Consider the following 17186-nt stretch of genomic DNA (forward strand, 5'->3'; position numbering starts at 1 on the left):
CTTCTGACAAGCAAAAGTCAAAGGGGGTGGGTAGGTGTTAACCAGATTCACTTAACAACCGTGTTACTGACTTAACAACTGCAGCGATTCGCTCAACGACTGTAGCAAGGGAGGTTGTAAAATGGGGCAAAACTCACATGAGTTTTTGATCGTGTGACCACGGGAGAGGTGCAAGTGGCTGTGAGTGTGAAAAATGGTCCTAAGTCCATTTTTCCCCCCGGTGCTGTCACTTTGAACGGCCACTAAATGAATGGCTGTATGTCGAGGGACTGCCTGTATTAATCCATCCCCCCCCACCGCGCTTTCTGAGGATCAGCCAAGGAGAGCAAGTGCTGCCACCTACTGCAGCGTTAAGGACATTACATGGCATTTCCTAAGTTTATTAAGAAAAACAAGATCTCTCTCTCTCAATTGGTGCTCAACTGAAGATGCTACCTAGTTGGGGAATGAAGCTTCTGCAAGAAAACAGTCAAGCTCAGAGAGCACCAAGGACCATACAGTCAGTGTCCTCCTCCTCCTCCTCCTCCTCCTCCTCCTCCTCCTCCTCCTCCAATCTCACTCCCTTCTAGCACTGATGACGTTACCTAGTTGGGTCATGAAATGTTTACAAGAAAACAGCCAAGCTCAAGGAGCACTAAGGATTCCATAGTCCTCCTCCTCCTCCTCCTCCTCCTCCTCCTCCTCCTCCTCCTCCTCCTCCTCCTCCTCCTCCTCCTCCTCCTCCTCCTCCAATCTCACTCCCTTCTAGCACTGAGGTTGTTACCTAGTTGGGTCATGAAGTGTTTACAAGAAATCAAGCCAGTTCAGAGAGCACCAAGGACCCCACAGTCCTCCTCCTTCTCCACTCCCTTCTAGCACTGAGGATGTTACCTAGTTGGATCGTGAAGCGTCTTCAAGAAATCAACCCAGTTCAGAGGGCATGTAGTAACCAAATGGTTGTGCCACTGTTTTTCTGGAAATTGATTTTTCTTTTTTCTTTTTTTTTTTTGGCTTTTAAGTCTTTCTACCCTCTCACCATTCCATAACTCTTTTGCTTTAGTGTCTTCCCAAGAACAACCAAGATCAGCTAGTTACTGGTGTACTTTTTTTTAATTCTTCCCCCCCTCCCAACCCCTATTACAGAGATTAAACATTACACTGCTTTTCAGAAAGTTACAAGTTCCACACTTTAAATCAGGGGTTCCTCAACCCTTGGCAACTTTAAGACCTGTGGGGACTTCCACTCTGGCTGAAGGAATTCTGGGAGTTGGAAGTCCACAGGTCTTAAAGTTGCCAAGGTTGGGGACCCCTGCCTTAGGAGATCCAACACGTTCAAGATGTCAACGCTGCTAACATCGGATGCTTTTGCACTGACAACAGATGGAGATGCAACCATTTTGTTCTTTTGCTTTCAGAGTCAGATGATGCTGGGCATGGGGGAAATGTGCACGAGAGTCCAGCTAGATATAACAAGGCTGAACCTAGCGTGAGAACCAAGGTTATTGAAATAAGTGTTGATAAGAATTGGCGGCTAGAGAGCAGGAGTTGAAGCCTGCCTTTCAAAGTAATTGGGGAATGTGATTTATGACTGTTAATTGGAGGGGGGAAACTCAGCTTTTGGCTTTGACTGTGTAAGTGCCGATGCTATGCTACTCCAATAAAGATTCTTTAAGGTAAACAATGCCTCGAAGTTCTTTTGAAGGGTTTCGTCTGTCGGAACCAGGACACCAAGGTTTTTCTTCCCAAGACAAAACCAAACCCAACACGAGGCGCGTTTCCTTCCTTACCGCCGGTCATCAGGTAGTCCCTCAGAATGGGCCACTTGAAATTTCCCGAGAGCGTGGTGACATACGGACGTATCCCGGGGAAGATCTGGCTCACTCCTGTGGCCTCAGTGCTAAAATTGCAGAAGGCACCCAAGGCCATGATGCCATGTGGGTGGTAGCCAAGGATGTAATTCCTGTTGGGGGCCAAGTTGTGAGTTTTGATCATCTGGGGAAGGAGAGAAGGAAAGGGGAAAAAGCAGGGTTAAATGGAAAACACACACACACACATACACACACACACACACACACACACACACACACACAGAAAGACAGACACAGACGGTGTTTCCCCCGATAATAAGACCTGGTTTTTCAGGACGCTTGTAATAAAGTAGCTAGTGTAAATTCTATCTAGAGTTTGGCTGTTCACGGCTGACATGCTCCGAATAAAAGCAACTTATATTCTGTGTAATCTTTTCACAGCGTCACTGTTGAACAAAATGTTCATTTGTTTATATCGCCATCAGCTGCCCAGTTGTACTTAAGAACCAGCTAGCTCATGCTTAAGTAGTAACACCCAGATCCCTCTTGTAGTTACTAATATTGAGCCAGGTACCACCTGTTCTCTACCTGTGCATTTGGTTTTTCTTGCCATTGTGTAGGACCTTACCTTTCTCACCTCTGAATTGCATATTTTATGTTCATTTTACATTCATTTCTTGGTCTCTAACGGAAAGCTACTTCTAATCCAACAAAATGAAGGAGTTAGGGCAGGGGTGGGCAACCTTGGCTCTTTTATGACTCATGGACTTCAACTCCCAGAATTCCTCAGCCAGCATGGGGGAACTTTGGCCCCTTCATGACTTGTGGACTTCAACTCCCAGAATTCCTGAGGCAGCATGAGGGAACTATGGCCCCTTCATGACTGGCGGACTTCCAACTCCCAGAATTCCTGAGCCAGCATGAGGGAAACTTTGGCCCTTTATGACTTGTGGACTTCAACTCCCAGAATTCCTGAGCCAGCATGGGGGAACTTTGGCCAGTTCACAACTCGTGGACTTCAACTCCCAGAATTCCTGAGCCAGCATGGGGGAACTTTGGCCACTTCACGACTCGTGGACTTCAACTCCCAGAACTCCTCAGCCAACAGGGCTCAGCTTGGAAACCTATCCCTTTCCCCTCAGCTTGGCTGGCTCAGGAATTCTGGGAGTTGAAGTCCACCAGTCATAAAAGAGCCAAGGTTGCCTATTCCTGAATTAGGCTAACACGCCAGCATCTGAGCTAGGTTTTCAAGCAAGTAGGATCTCCTTAGAAGGAAAGGAAGAAAGGAAGAGACCTAAACAACAGCATAGCAAGGTGATCTTGTTCAGATCACTCAATTTACAAAGCTTAAGAATTCACAAGGATCTCTCATTTCACCTCTCAGCTACTGGAGCTTAAAGGCCAGTAAAAGGAAGACTCCCAAACCAAACCAAACCAAACTGGATGAACTGGCGGCTTTTCCACCTTCTGTTACACCAGAGAAAAAGCTCCCCTGCTCTATCGGATTTATTCTTTACAATTTTCTCTACCAGATCTCCGTGATTATTCCTATTTAAATATCCATGTTGTCCCACCAAAAAGCCTTCAAAGCATGCAGGCATTTGGAGACACCTTAATTTGTATTATATCCCTGGAAGGAGAGGCCTTTACCAGCAAAGCTAGTGAACAACTGGATTCACCAGGAGAGGGTGAGTTCTAGTCCTGCCTTAGGCATAAAAGGTAGCTGGGTGACTTTGAGCCAATCACCAGGAGACGGTGAGTTCTAGTCCTGCCTTAGCCATGCAAGCCAACTGGGTGACTTTGAGCCAATCACCAGGAGACGGTGAGTTCTAGTCCCGCCTTAGGCATGAAAGAGCTGGGTGACTTTGAGCCAATCACCAGGAGACAGTGAGTTCTAGTCCCACCTTAGACATGCAAGCCAACTGGGTGTCTTTGAGCCAATCACCAGGTGACGGTGAGTTCTAGTCCCACCTTAGCCATGCAAGCCAACTGGGTGACTTTGAGCCAATCACCAGGTGACAGTGAGTTCTAGTCCCATAGTAGGCACACAAAAGCCAGCTGGTTGTCTTTGGGCCAATCGCCAGGAGATGGTGAATTCTAGCCCTGCTATATTATATTCATTGTATTGTATTGTATTGTATTGTATTGTATTGTATTGTATTGTGTACTATACTATACTATACTATACTATACTATACTATACTATACTATACTATACTATACTATATACTGTATATTATAACCAGCTTGGTGATTTTGGGCCAGTCCCTCTCTCTCGTCCTGGCCCACCTCACAGGGTTGTTGTTGCGGGGAAAATAGAAGGCGGAAGGAATATTAAGTATGCTTGCTGCCCCGAGTTGTCGCTCAAGACCATAATCAAAGTGGGATATAAATAAATAAGCAAAAACGAAATTCCGTTTTGGGAGGATGGCCACTCCCAGGGTTTAAACACTCCGCACGGCGGCAACCCCAGGCTTTCCCCGCCGAATCTCATGTTCACACACAGCCTGTTTGCTGGAATAGCTTTCCTCTGGCAGCCCAGATCTCCTCTGGAGACCCCCAGGTCCACCAGGTCAGAAGGCCCTTGTCTCCTTCTCAGCTCTTCCTTCCAAGGCTGCCAAACTGGGGTAGATCCCTCTGGATCACTTCCCTCCCTGTGCCCTGCAAAACCTATTTACATTCGGGCTGGAAAGAGCCACTTGCTTCACAGCCCTTAGATATTTTATCTCCAAAAGTGAGCAAACAGGCACAAAGGGTAACCTTTGATCCTTGGCACAGGCTTGACCAGCTGTTCCCCACGTGCAACCAGCAGGAGCAACAGGGGAAAAAGGGCAGGCTCTCAGTGTCCGTCTCACATGTGCCTCGCCGGCCTGAAGCCACGGAGAGGTCTCGGCGCCACGCACGACGTTGGGAGTAAACACACAATCCGCCCGCTGCGCCGTAGGGCACGTCCTGTGTTCTCAAAACCCTAGCAAACTGTGCCTCCGGGACAGATAAGACCACAGAATTTCTGTCGCTAAGCGAGAAGTTGGTCGAGTGACTTTTGCACCCTTTTACGACCTTCCTCGTCACAGTCGTTAAGCGGATCGCTCGCAGCGGTCCAGTCAGGAACAGGGTCGTTAAGCGAATCCGGCTTCCCCGTTGACTTTGCCCGTCAGAAGGTCCCCAAAGGGGAGGAAGTGACTCTGAGACGATTGCAACCGTCATAAATACGAGTCAGTTGCCAAGCTTCTGAATGTTGATCACGTGACCAATGGGGATGCTGCGACGGTCGTTAAGGGTGGGGGAAAAACCGGTCATAAGTCACTTTTTTTCAGTGTCTTCGAAGGTCTCTAAATGAAGTGTTGTAAGTCAAGGACTTACAGGGACGCAGTGGCTCAGTGGGTTAGGACGCTGAGCTTGTCGATCAGAAGGTCGGCAGTTTGGCGGGTCGAATCCCGAGTGCCGCGTAACAGAGTGAGCGCCTGTTACTCGTCCCAGCTTCTGCCAACCTAGCAGTTCAAAAGCACGTAAAAAAGTAGAAAAATAGGGACCACTATGGTGGGAAGGTAACAGCGTTCCATGCGCCTTTGGTGTCTAGTCATGCCGGCCACATGACCACGGAGATGTCCTTGGACAAGCGCTGGCTCTTCGGCTTTGAAACGGAGATGAGCACCGGCCCCTAGAGTCGGAAACGACTAGCACACATGTGCGGGGGATCCTTTACCTTTAAGTCGAGGACTACCTGTACTGATAGAACAGCCCAGGGTTGGCTTCCTTGGTGCCCTCTGAGCTTGGTGGTTTCCTTGCAGATGTTTCACTACCAAACTAGGGAATGTCATCAGTGCTGGAAGGAGGAGGGATTTGCTTTTGTTTTTTTATACGCAGGCAGTCCCTTGACTTACAACAGTTCATTTGACCGTTTGAAGTTCCATCGGCACTGGGAAAAGTGACTTATGACAGTTTTTCACACTTAGGGCCTTTGCAGCATCTCCACAGTTATATGATCAAAATTCAGCCACCTGGTAACTGACTCACATTTATGACGGTTGCCATGTCAGGTGATTCCTTTTGCGACTTTCTGACAAGCAAAGTCAAACAGGGAAGCCAGATTCGTTTAACAACTTATTTTATCTCTATCTCTATATCTATCTATCTATCTATCTATCTATCTATCTATCTATCTATCTATCTATCTTAATTCCATTCTCCGAAGACTCAGGGCGGCTTACAAGCTTAGCAGTAGCCTTCATTCTATGTATATGCCTGCTTAATAGGGCTTTCACACACACCCCAAGCGGCATTTTTACAAAGTCAGCTTATTGCCCCCAACAATCTGGGTCCTCATTTTACCTACCTCGGAAGGATGGAAGGCTGAGTCAACCTTGAGCCTGGTGGGACTCGAACCTGCACTAATTGCAGGCAGCTGGTGTTACTTAAGGAGGCATTAGCCCACTGCTCCACCAAGTTTCATATCTATCTATCTATCTATCTATCTATCTATCTATCTATCTATCTATCTATCTATCTATCTATCTCTATCTAATTATCTATCTCTATCTAACACTCTCTCTCTCTCTCTCTCTCTCTCTCTCTCTCTCTCTCTATATATATATATATATATATATATATATATATATATATGAAATTGTTTTATCAATGTATAAAATACAAACTAAAATAAAAATAGGAAATTAAGGGAAGAAAAAGAAAAGGGGAAAGAAAATGTGAGGTACAAGGGAAGAAAGAAAAAGGCGTTGACTTCCAACGTTTTTTAGCACAGTATAAGAGAATAACATTACAACCTCAACTCTTTATTTTTACACATTAGTGTATATAACTAGCCATTTCTACAAAAGCAAACCTGTCTAATCGGCAAAACCAAAGTTAAAGTTTCAGGGTTTTTTTTTCATCACAAGGACAAAATCCAGAAGTGATATCCAAATGAAAAAATATCCTCTTTGAATAGAACAACCGATTAAACCATTGCTGCTTGTTGTTGAAATAGTATGTGTATCTATTAGCGCTTAATAATCTTTATAAACTATCACCATTTATCTTAACAAAATTCAAGGGGTTCTTTCAGATTCCCTTAATTGCTTAGCAACCGTCATTAACAACTGCAGTCAATCACTTAACAAGAAAGTGGCAAGAAAGGTCGTAAACTGGGGCAAAACTCACTTAACAATTGTCTTGCTTAGCAACAGAAATGTCAGGCTTAATTATGGTCGTTAACTCGAGGACTACCTGAACCCCCAATTCAAAATTTCCTGCCAGGGAAGAAAGGCCCCTTTTAAGGATCACTTTAGGGCAGAGGTAGGCAAACTTGGCCCCTTCATGACTCATGGACTTCAACTCCCAGAATTCCTGAGCCAGCATGGGGGAACTTTGGCCCCTTCATGACTCGTGGACTTCAATTCCCAGAATTCCTGAGCCAGCATGGGGGTACTATGGCCCCTTCATGACTCATGGACTTCAACTCCCAGAATTCCTGAGCCAGTCTGAGAGAAATTTTGGCCCCTTCATGACTTGTGGACTCCAACTCCCAGAATTCCTCAGCCAGCATGGGGGAACTATGGCCCCTTCATGACTTGCGGACTTCAACTCCCAGAATTCCTGAGCCAGCATGGCTCAGCTTGGAAACTCTCCCTTTCCCCTCAGCATGGCTGGCTCAGGAATTCTGGGAGTTGAAGTCCACGAGTCATGAAGGGGCCAAGGTTGCCTACCTCTGCTTTAGGGCTTCACCTGAATCACTGATGCTCAGTGGAACTTGTCCACCACCTGAGGAAGGTCAGGATTACAGAGCACAGCTGTCCTTGCAAAGAAATTATTTCAGAGACTTTGAGACTTAAATTGAGCTGTTGTCACCAAGAGATAAGCCACGTCTGGGCTTAGGTCACTGTATTTTACAACTGGGACAGGACAAACCTGACTGTAGCAAATGATCAAAGGATGCCCTTTGATAGGTGCCAAAACACAACTCACAACTCAGCATTTTTATAAGGATGACAACAAGTCCCAGGGCAGAAGTTCAAAATAATAATAATAACAATAAAGTTGGAACAGACCTTGGAGGTCATCTAGTCCAACCCCCTGCTCAGGCAGGAAACCCTATACCATTTCAGAGAAATGGCTGGCCAGTCTCTTCTTAAAAACTCGGAGCATTCACAGCTTCTGGAGGCAGATTGTTCCACTGATTAATTGTTCTCACTGTCAGGAAATTCCACCTTAGTTCTAGGTTGCTTCTCTCCTTGGTTAGTTTCCATCTGTTAATTCTTGTCCTGCCTTCAGGGGCTTTGGAGAATAGCTTGACTCCCTCTTCTTTGGGGCAGCCCCTGAGATATTAGAACACTGCTATCGTGTCCCTCCTCATCCTTCTCTTCGTTAAACTTCATTAAAGTTAGGTGACTCCTTTAAACCAACGTATAGGTTTCGCCAGTGGTGGGATTCAGCCGACTGGCACCACTTCGCCAGAACCAGTAGCTAATTTTTTGTTGCCCAGGCCCAGAATGGACTTTAAGAAGCGGCACCCACACAGAGAACCGGTTGGTGATATATTTGAATCCCACCACTGGGTTTCGCCATAGAGCAAAGAATAGGATTTGGTTGGTTCTGACCCAGCCCATGAAATACTACTTTTATGTTACTACCACTTTACAAAGCCTTTGGTAAGGCCACACTTGGAATGCTGCATCCAGTTTTGGTCACCACAATGTAAAAAAAGATGTTGAGACTCTGGAAAGAGTGCAGAGAAGAGCAACAAAGATGATCAGGGGACTGGAGGCTAAAACATATAGGGAACGGTTGCTGGAATTGGATATGCCTAGTCCAGGGGTAGGCAACCTCGGCTCTTTTATGACTCATGGACTTCAACTCCCAGAATTCCTGAGCCAGCCTGGCTCAGGAATTCTGGGAGTTGAAGTCCATGAGTCATAAAAGAGCCGAGGTTGCCTACCCCTGGACTAGTCTAATGAAGAGAAAAACTAGCAGCTGCGGTGGTAGCATAAGTGAGGGGATGTGCGCACACACGTGCGCACACTGACCAGCCTGTCTTGCAGCCCTGTGGCCAGCAGGCCACGGCCCACAGGTTGGGGACCCCTGATTTAAGGAATGGGCTGTAAAGAGCTTCCCAGATTTGGAATGAAAAGTGAAAAACGTTGTAGCAGCTGTCATCCTGCAAACTTACTTTTCCAGATCACCACAAGAGCCGGACAATACAGTATTTTGCACAACCTCAATCAAAAAAAAACCCGAACAAATTCCAGCTTAACCAGTTTGGAAATAAAAGGCAGAGTTTGGAGGAGCAGACAAAGAGAGAAACTCGAACCAGCAATCAGACACAATTTGAGCAAGATGTTTGTAGATAAAGCAGTGTTTGTTTTTCAACCTTGGCAAGCATGAAGAGGTGTGGACGTCAACACCCAGAATTCCCCAGCCAGCAATGCCTGGCTGAGGAATTCTGGGAGTTGAAGTCCACCAGTCATAAAAGGGCCAAGTTTGAAGACCCCATGCAATAGCACCTATGTTTGGAGGATCTCCTCCATGTTGGGAAGTGTAATAAGTAGATCTGCCATCTCCTTCACAACTGTGCAAGCTTTCTTGGCACATATGTGGCACAGGAGCATGACACACACTTCAGGCAGTCCTCAAGTTACGACCATTTCTTTAACCCAACCGTTCAAAGTTACAACAGCGCTGAAAAGAGCGGCATATGACCAATCCTCACAATTATCAAAGCATCCCCATCATGGCCACATGATCGAAATTCAGGTGCTTGGCAACTGGCAATATATTTATGACGGTTGTGCCACATCCCAAGGACGCGCGATTGCCATTTATGACCTTCCCAGGGGCTTTTTCAATAAAGTCAGTGGCAAAAGCTAGATTCGCTTAACGACCGTGGCCAAAAAATCAGCCATGAATCCCTTAATGACCTCCTTGCTTAGCAGCCAAAGTTTCATGCTCAATTCTAGTCGTAGGTTGAGGATCTCCTCTAAAAGCGTAGTGTTCTATCTTTTTTAAGATTGTAAGCGGCCCAGAAATGTTGCAAATAAATAAAAAAATAAATACAGGTAGTCAGTCCTCAACTGACCACTGTTCATTTAGTGACTGTTCAAAGTTACAACGGCACTGAAATAAGTGACTTGTGACCATTTTTTCAGAGTTACGACCTCTGCAGCAAAGTTAAGACAGAAACCAGATCCACTCAACCGCCGGGTTAGTAAATTATCAACTGCCGTGCATTCACTTAAGAACTGTGGCAAGAAAGGTCCCAAAATGGGACAAAACTCAATTAACAAATGTTTCACTTAATGACAGACGCTTTGGGCTCAATCGTGGTCGTAAGCCGAGGGCTACCTGTAAGAACCCCAAAGCATTTTAACACTTCAATTGAAATAAACTCTTGGCTTTCTTTCAACCCAGCAACTCACTCGGATCGGAAAGTAATCCCGGAAGTATCTCCATATGGCCCAGTTCCGAATCCACTGTGATCTCCTTCCAGCTTTGGAAAAAATAAAAAGAGAAAACAATGAAACAAGGGTGGTACAGGCAGCTATCCTATCGGTGAAGCTGATTTACATTTAGTTAACCCCATCGCTTTAATCAAGGGAGGGAAATGTAGGAACAAACACCAAAGCAAAACCAGTTGTCTTCCAGATTTGGGCCTTGGATCATCCTGGTTTAGGATTACAGTTATGGAAAAAAAATCAGTACTTCCCATAAATTTCTACCCTGCCTCTGAAGATACAGAATAATTTGGAGTCCAAAATCTACAGTCTTAAAGGTGCTAAGACTGAAAAACACTTATCCGTGGCTTGGGATGTTGGGGAAAGCTGAAATCCTCCAGACCACGGGTAGGCAACCTTGGCGCTTTTATGACTCGTGGACTTCAACTCCCAGAATTCCCGAGCCAGCCATTTGAGGGGCTGCCCCAAAGAAGAGGGGGTCAACTTATTTTTCCAAAGTACCAGAGGGCAGGACAAAAAGCAATGGATGGAAACTAACTAAGGAGAGAAGCAACCTGGAATTAAGGAGAAACTTCCTGACAGTGAGGACAATTAACCAGTGGAACTGCCTGCCTCCAGAAATCGTGGGCGCTCCATCACTGGAGACTTTTAAGAAGAAACTGGACAGCCACTTGTCCAGAATCATATAGGGTCTCCTGCTTAAGCAGGGGTTGGACTAGAAGACTTCTAGTAGCGCAATATTGGAAGAAGGAGGAACTGCCTACTATAGAAGAGTGGACTTTGAAAGTTTCTAACTTGGCGGAAATGGCAAAGATTTCAGCATATTTGAAAGAACAACCGCAACAGAGATATATTGTGGAATGGAGGAGATGGATCGAGTATATTCAGAATAAATATGGGACTAAAAAGTTTCATTTAGCATTCGAATAAGTAGTGGTTTTATACGATGTATTATTAGTTATTTGTTATTTGTTAGTATTATAGTTATGTTTACGGAGAGTTAAAGTGCGATAGAATGTTTTATTTTTGTTAGCATATTTTAGCTTAAGTTTGTAAATTTATACCCTGTATTCAGATCTGGGAAGTCGGGGAGGGGAGGGGAGGGGAGGGGAGGGGGGAAGGGGGGGGAATTTAAAAAATGTACTGTAAAACTTTTCAATAAAAATAATAATAATAATAATAATAAAAAGGTTGGACTAGAAGACCTCCAAGGTCCCTTCCAGCTCTATTCTGATTGATTGATTGATTGATTGATTGATTGATTGATTGAAAGGATCTTGGCGAGCTCCAGCTGCCTGAAAACAGACAGGTCATGGAGACAGGGATGAGCTGTAGGCAAACCTATACCTTATTTTTGTATCTAGCAAGCACGGAAAATTTCATAGCTGGCTGGACTTTACTGCAACCAACATCCTTAGTAAAAAAAAAAATCCTTTGCTTTAACCAAACGGAGTCAAGGGTTTTTCTTTCCTAAGAGATCGGATTGGGAAAGATCTGACACTTACCCTTACTAGGAGTGTTCCAGTCGAAGGCGTACCACACTAAGTACAGAACTGCTATAATCCAACAGTCTGTGCAGAGCATATATATGAGGATAATAGTGCAAATAATTCCTGGAAGAAAAGAGAAGATAAGAGAGAATTAATCCGGGTCAGAAATTTCATATTTCAAGGATTGAAATAGCCTTGGTGGAACCACAGCCTTGGTGGAACAGTGGGCTAATGCCTCCTTAAGTAACACCAGCTGCCTGCAATTAGTGCAGGTTCGAGTCCCACCAGGCTCAAGGTTGACTCAGCCTTCCATCCTTCCGAGGTAGGTAAAATGAGGACCCAGATTGTTGGGGGCAATTAAGCTGACTCTGTAATAATGCCGCTTGGTGTGTGTGTGAAGGCCCTAACAAGCAGGCATATACATAGAATGAAGGCTACTGCTAAGCTTGTAAGCCGCCCTGAGTCTTCGGAGAAGGGCGGGATATAAATGGAATTAAAATAAATAAAATAATAAAATAAATCCTTCCGAGGTAGGTAAAATGAGGACCCAGATTGTTGGGGGCAATAAGCTGACTTTGTAAAAATGCCGCTTGTGGGGGGGGGGGGCGAAAGCCCTAATAAGCAGGCATATATACATAGAATGGAGGCTTCTTAGATTGTAAGCCGCCCTGAGTCTTCAGAGAAGGGCGGGATATAAATGGGATTTAAAAAAAAAATTCCTCAAAGCAATACAGGATGTCCTTCTTTCAGGTGGCAGCAGCGGCAAGTCCTCAGCAGAGCTTCTGTCTTCCTGCTTGGGTGGGAGGGGGTTGGACTAGAAGACCTCCAAGGTCCCTTCCAAATCTGGGTTTTGCCCCATTTTATGACCTTTTCTTGCCACAGCTGCTAAGTGAATCACTGAAGTTGTTAGGTTAGCAACACGATCATTAATTTTTTTTTAATTTAATAATTTAATAATTTAATTTATATACCGCCCTTCTCCCGAAGGACTCAGGGCGATGAACAGGGCAATACATAATAAAAAACAGAATACAAAAATTAAAAAGCAATTAAACCATTATGCCCATAAGCGAACCTGGCTTCCCCATTGACTTTGCTTGTCAGAAGGTCGCAAAAAGGGGTTTCACGTGACCCCGGGACACTGCGACCGTCATAAATATGAGCCAGCTGCCAAGCCTCTGACGATTGATGACGTGACCCTGGAGATGCTGCAATGGTCGTTAGTGTGAAAAATGGCCGTAAGTCACTTTTTTCAGTACTGATGTAATTTTGAACGGTCACTAAACGAACTAGGGCAGGGGTAGGCAACCTTGGCTCTTTTATGACTCGTGGACTTCAACTCCCAGAATTCCTGAGCCAGCATGGAAACCTCTCCATTTCTCCTCAGCATGGCTGGCTCAGGAATTCTGGGAGTTGAAGTCCACGAGTCATAAAAGAGCCAAGGTTGCCTACCCCTGATCTAGGACTATGCTTAGTTTTCTTTGAGCTGAAAAAGGCTATCAAAACTCTTGCTCTTTAGACCAGGAATCCCCAACCTGTGGGCCGCAGCCCAGTATTAGGCCATGTCCTGCTGGCCACCAGACCACAGGACATGCTGTCCAGTGTGTGTACATTTGTGCGCACACATACCCACTTGCACTAGCACAGCGGCCGTGGGGTTTTAAAACAGGACGCCGCACCATGGGGTGCAAAAATGGTTCACCACCGCACTTTCGGGCGTGAAAACAGGATGCCACTGCATCATGGGGCACGAAAACGGGCCACAACCACGCTGTGGGGTGCAAAAATGGGACACTGCTGCACTACAGGGAGAAAAAATGGGCCACCACCACTCCTCGGGCTGCGAAAACGGGCTGCCATCGCGCCTCAGGCAGTGAAAACCAGGTGCTGCTCCGCCTCAGGCTGCAAAAACGGGCTACCAGCATACCTCAGGCCACAAAAACAGGCAGCTAGCGTGGCTCAGGCTGAAAAAATGGGCTGCCAGCATGTCTCAGGTCACAAAATCGGGCTACCAGCATCGTTCAGGCCACAAAAACGGGCTACCAGCACACCTCAGGCCACAAAAACGGGCCGCTACCGCACCTCAGGCAGCAAAAATGGGCTGCCAGCACGCCTCAGGCCACAAAAACAGGATATTGCTGGGCTGCAAAAACGGGACGATGGCACCGCACTGCGGGGTGCAAAAATGGGCACTGCCACGCTGCGGGGTGGGGAAATAGGAAGCTGTGCCACGTGAGAATGGGGCAAGGCTAGCGGGTATCACACAAGCGCTAGCCCCACCCTGTTTGCATCACGCGTGTTCACGGCTCCGTGTCACGCGTGCATGTGCGCTCATGTGTAAAATTCTTCCCCTCCCTCTCCTTCCGGTCCGTCAACTGAGAAAGGTTGGTGACCTTTGCTTTAGGCATTCCATGAGCAAGGAAATGGATTAAGTCTCATCTGAATGCAGATCAAGTGTTGGTGAGTATCCTGGGTGCATAACTCTGTAACTGAACCTGGACTTGGTATGACCCACTCACCCCGCCCCTATGTGGTTTGCAATTATTACCTGGTGGTCCCCTCTCCAGAATTAAACAGACCCACTCATTATTTCTTTTTTGAAAAAGGTTCCAAGTTGCTGCCCCCTTATAAAAACTTGGAGGAACCTCGAAGGACTATCCTGGTATCTAATACAGGTAGTCCTCAATTTAGAACCACCCATTTAGTGGCCGTTCAAAGTTACGACGGCACTGGGGGAAAAAAGTGACTTACGAAGACCGTTTCTCACGCCTAACGACCGTTGCAGCATCCCCACGGTCACATGATCAAAATTCGGACGCTTTGTATTTATGACGGGTTGCGGTGTCCCGGGGGGGGAGTGTGTCACATGATCCCCCTTCTGCGACCTTCCAACAAGTCAAAAGGGAAGCCAGATTCGTTTAACAACCGTGTGACCGGCTTCACCAACGGCCGGGGTTCCCTTAACAACGGCGGCCAGGAAGGTCGTAAAACAGGGCAAACGGAATGGCTGGAAATTGCCGCAAATTGAAAGGCTGTAAAATGGGGGCAAACTGGAAGGTTGTAAAACGGGGCAACTTGTAAAACTGGGCTCAGCTGTGGTCGTAAGTTGAGGACTACCGGTAATTAATTAATACCCTGATGAACCTTGTCCTAAAGGGATAATAAAAGTGCCACGCGCAGCGGAGGATAAGGGGAAATGATTACAAACTCCCATTGGCAAGCCAGGAGACTCCCATCTGGGGAAAAGTTAAGATGTTTAAAGCCTGTTAATTCAAAAGCTACCTGACCTGCAAAGGGGAGGAATTCCCTTAAAATTCTTCTGCAATTTAATTGTACTTTGTCCCTGGAGGGGGGGTGTGAAAACACCACCCTTGTAGCAATAAATATGTTTACTTGCCCAGAGATTCTGAGGCTGGCGCTGGATGAAAAAGACTGGCAGAGCCAGGAATACCAGCTTAGTCCTTGAATAACAGCCATTCGCTTAGTGACTGTTTGAAATTACAACGGCAGTGAAAAAAGGGACTTAGGACCATTTTTCACACTTAACGACCATTACAGCAAACCCACAAACCACGTGATCAAAATTCAGACGCTTGGCAACTGGCACGTAGAGACTGGACAACCATTTGTCTGAAATGATATAGGGTTTCCTGCCTGAGTAAGGGGTTGAACTAGATGACCTCTGAGGTCCCTTCCAACTTTGTCTATTCTATTCTAGTTTAGTCTAGCCTAGCCTAGCCTAGTCTGTAATTCTATTCTATTCTATTCTATTCTATTCTATTCTATTCTATTCTATTCTATTCTATTCTATTCTATTCTACTCGATTCTGTAATTCTATTCTATTCTGTAATTCTATTCTATTCTATTCTATTCTATTCTATTCTATTCTATTCTATTCTACTCGATTCTGTAATTCTACTTGATTCTGTAATTCTATTCTATTCTGTAATTCTATTCTATTCTATTCTATTCTATTCTATTCTATTCTATTCTATTCTATTCCATTGCATTTCAATCCATTCCATTCAATATTTTCTATTCTATTCTATTCTATTCTATTCTATTCTATTCTATTCTATTCTATTCTATTCTATTCTATTCTATTCTATTCCATTGCATTTCAATCCATTCCATATTTTCTATTCTATTCTATTCTATTCTATTCTATTCTATTCTATTCTATTCTATTCTATTCTATTCTATTCTATTCTATTCTATTCTATTCTTTCCTAAATTCCCCATTAACATGCCATCAGCAAGTTATCTCAAACTTGCAAATCAGAACAGTTGCACCCCGGCATAGAATTTTTATTTTTTTGAACAATTTAAATGGGCATCTTCTCTATCTTGTGGAAAGAGATCCAATTTAGAAATAAGGGAGAAATTTCCTGACAGTGAGAGCACCTCGCCTCCAGAAGTTACAGATGCTCCATCCCTGGAGGTTCTTAAAAAGAAGAGATTGGACAACCATTTGTCTGAAATGGTTATGGGCATTTCCTGCCTGAGCGGGGGGGGGGGCTGGACTAGATGACCTCCAAGGTCCTTTCCAACCCTGTTATTCTGTTATCCTGATTCTTGCAGCCGTGCCACGTTCTAATGACATGCCACACAAGCAAAATATCCAGGGGCCACGACTGATTTAACCATCCTCTCTGCCAAGCGTTTGGTTGCCCAAGTAAACAGTAGAGAAGCAAAGAAAAGCATATACTGGGTCATTTACCAAGGACAGGGCAATTTAAGCTTGCCAAAGGAATGGGTGGAACTAACAAAGACCCCAACCCTCCCCCAAGTAGCCATGTACTTTTAACACCCACAATTCTCCAGGCAAAGACCGCACCAGCAGGGAATTATAGCGCAGGACCACTGGAAGGCACCTCGTTAAAAAAAAAATACAAGGGAAGGTTGACTGACTATTAGAATAGAATAGAATCTGGAAGGGACCTTGGAGGTCTTCTAGTCCAGCCCCCTGCTCAAGCTGGAAAACCTATACCGTCTCAGGCAGGTGACTGTCCAGCCTCTTCTTAAAAATCTCCAGTGATGGAGCGCCCACGATTTCTGGTGGCCGGCTGTTCCACTGGTTGATTGTCCTCACCGTCAGGAAGTTTCTCCTGAGTTCCAGGTTGCTTCTCTCTTTGATCAGTTTCCAACCGTTGTTTCTCTTCCTTCCCTCTGGTGCTTTGGAGAATAACCTGACCCCCCCTCTTCCTTGTGGCAGCCCCCCCAAATACTGGAACGCTGCTATCATGTCTCCCCTTTTTCTTCTTTTCTTTAGACTAGCCCAGGGGTGGGCAACCTTGGCTCTTTTATGACTCGTGGACTTCAACTCCCAGAATTCCTCAGCCAGCTATGCTGAGGGGAAAGGGAGGTTTCCAAGCTGAGCCATGCTGCCTCAGGAATTCTGGGAGTTGAAGTCCACGAGTCATAAAAGAGCCAAGGTTGCCCACCCCTGGACTAGCCAAAC

At 45.5% G+C, this 17186-nt stretch overlaps 1 protein-coding gene across 2 annotated transcripts in view; it reads right to left on the reverse strand.

Annotated features, from left to right (window-relative positions):
- DGAT2 (diacylglycerol O-acyltransferase 2) overlaps window positions 1–17186 on the reverse strand; it is a 43595-nt gene that overhangs the window by 7178 nt on the left and 19231 nt on the right. For both annotated transcript variants that reach the window (XM_083362161.1, XM_083362160.1), the window contains exons 3-5: window positions 11740–11847; window positions 10199–10269; window positions 1767–1971 (exon numbers count right to left, since the gene is read on the reverse strand). In XM_083362161.1, the coding sequence (XP_083218287.1) occupies window positions 1767–1971; window positions 10199–10269; window positions 11740–11847 (384 nt within the window). The remainder of the gene's footprint in view (window positions 1–1766; window positions 1972–10198; window positions 10270–11739; window positions 11848–17186) is intronic.

Source organism: Vipera ursinii (genome assembly GCF_947247035.1).
Source record: "Vipera ursinii genome assembly, chromosome: 4".
NCBI classification, from domain to species: domain Eukaryota; kingdom Metazoa; phylum Chordata; class Lepidosauria; order Squamata; family Viperidae; genus Vipera; species Vipera ursinii.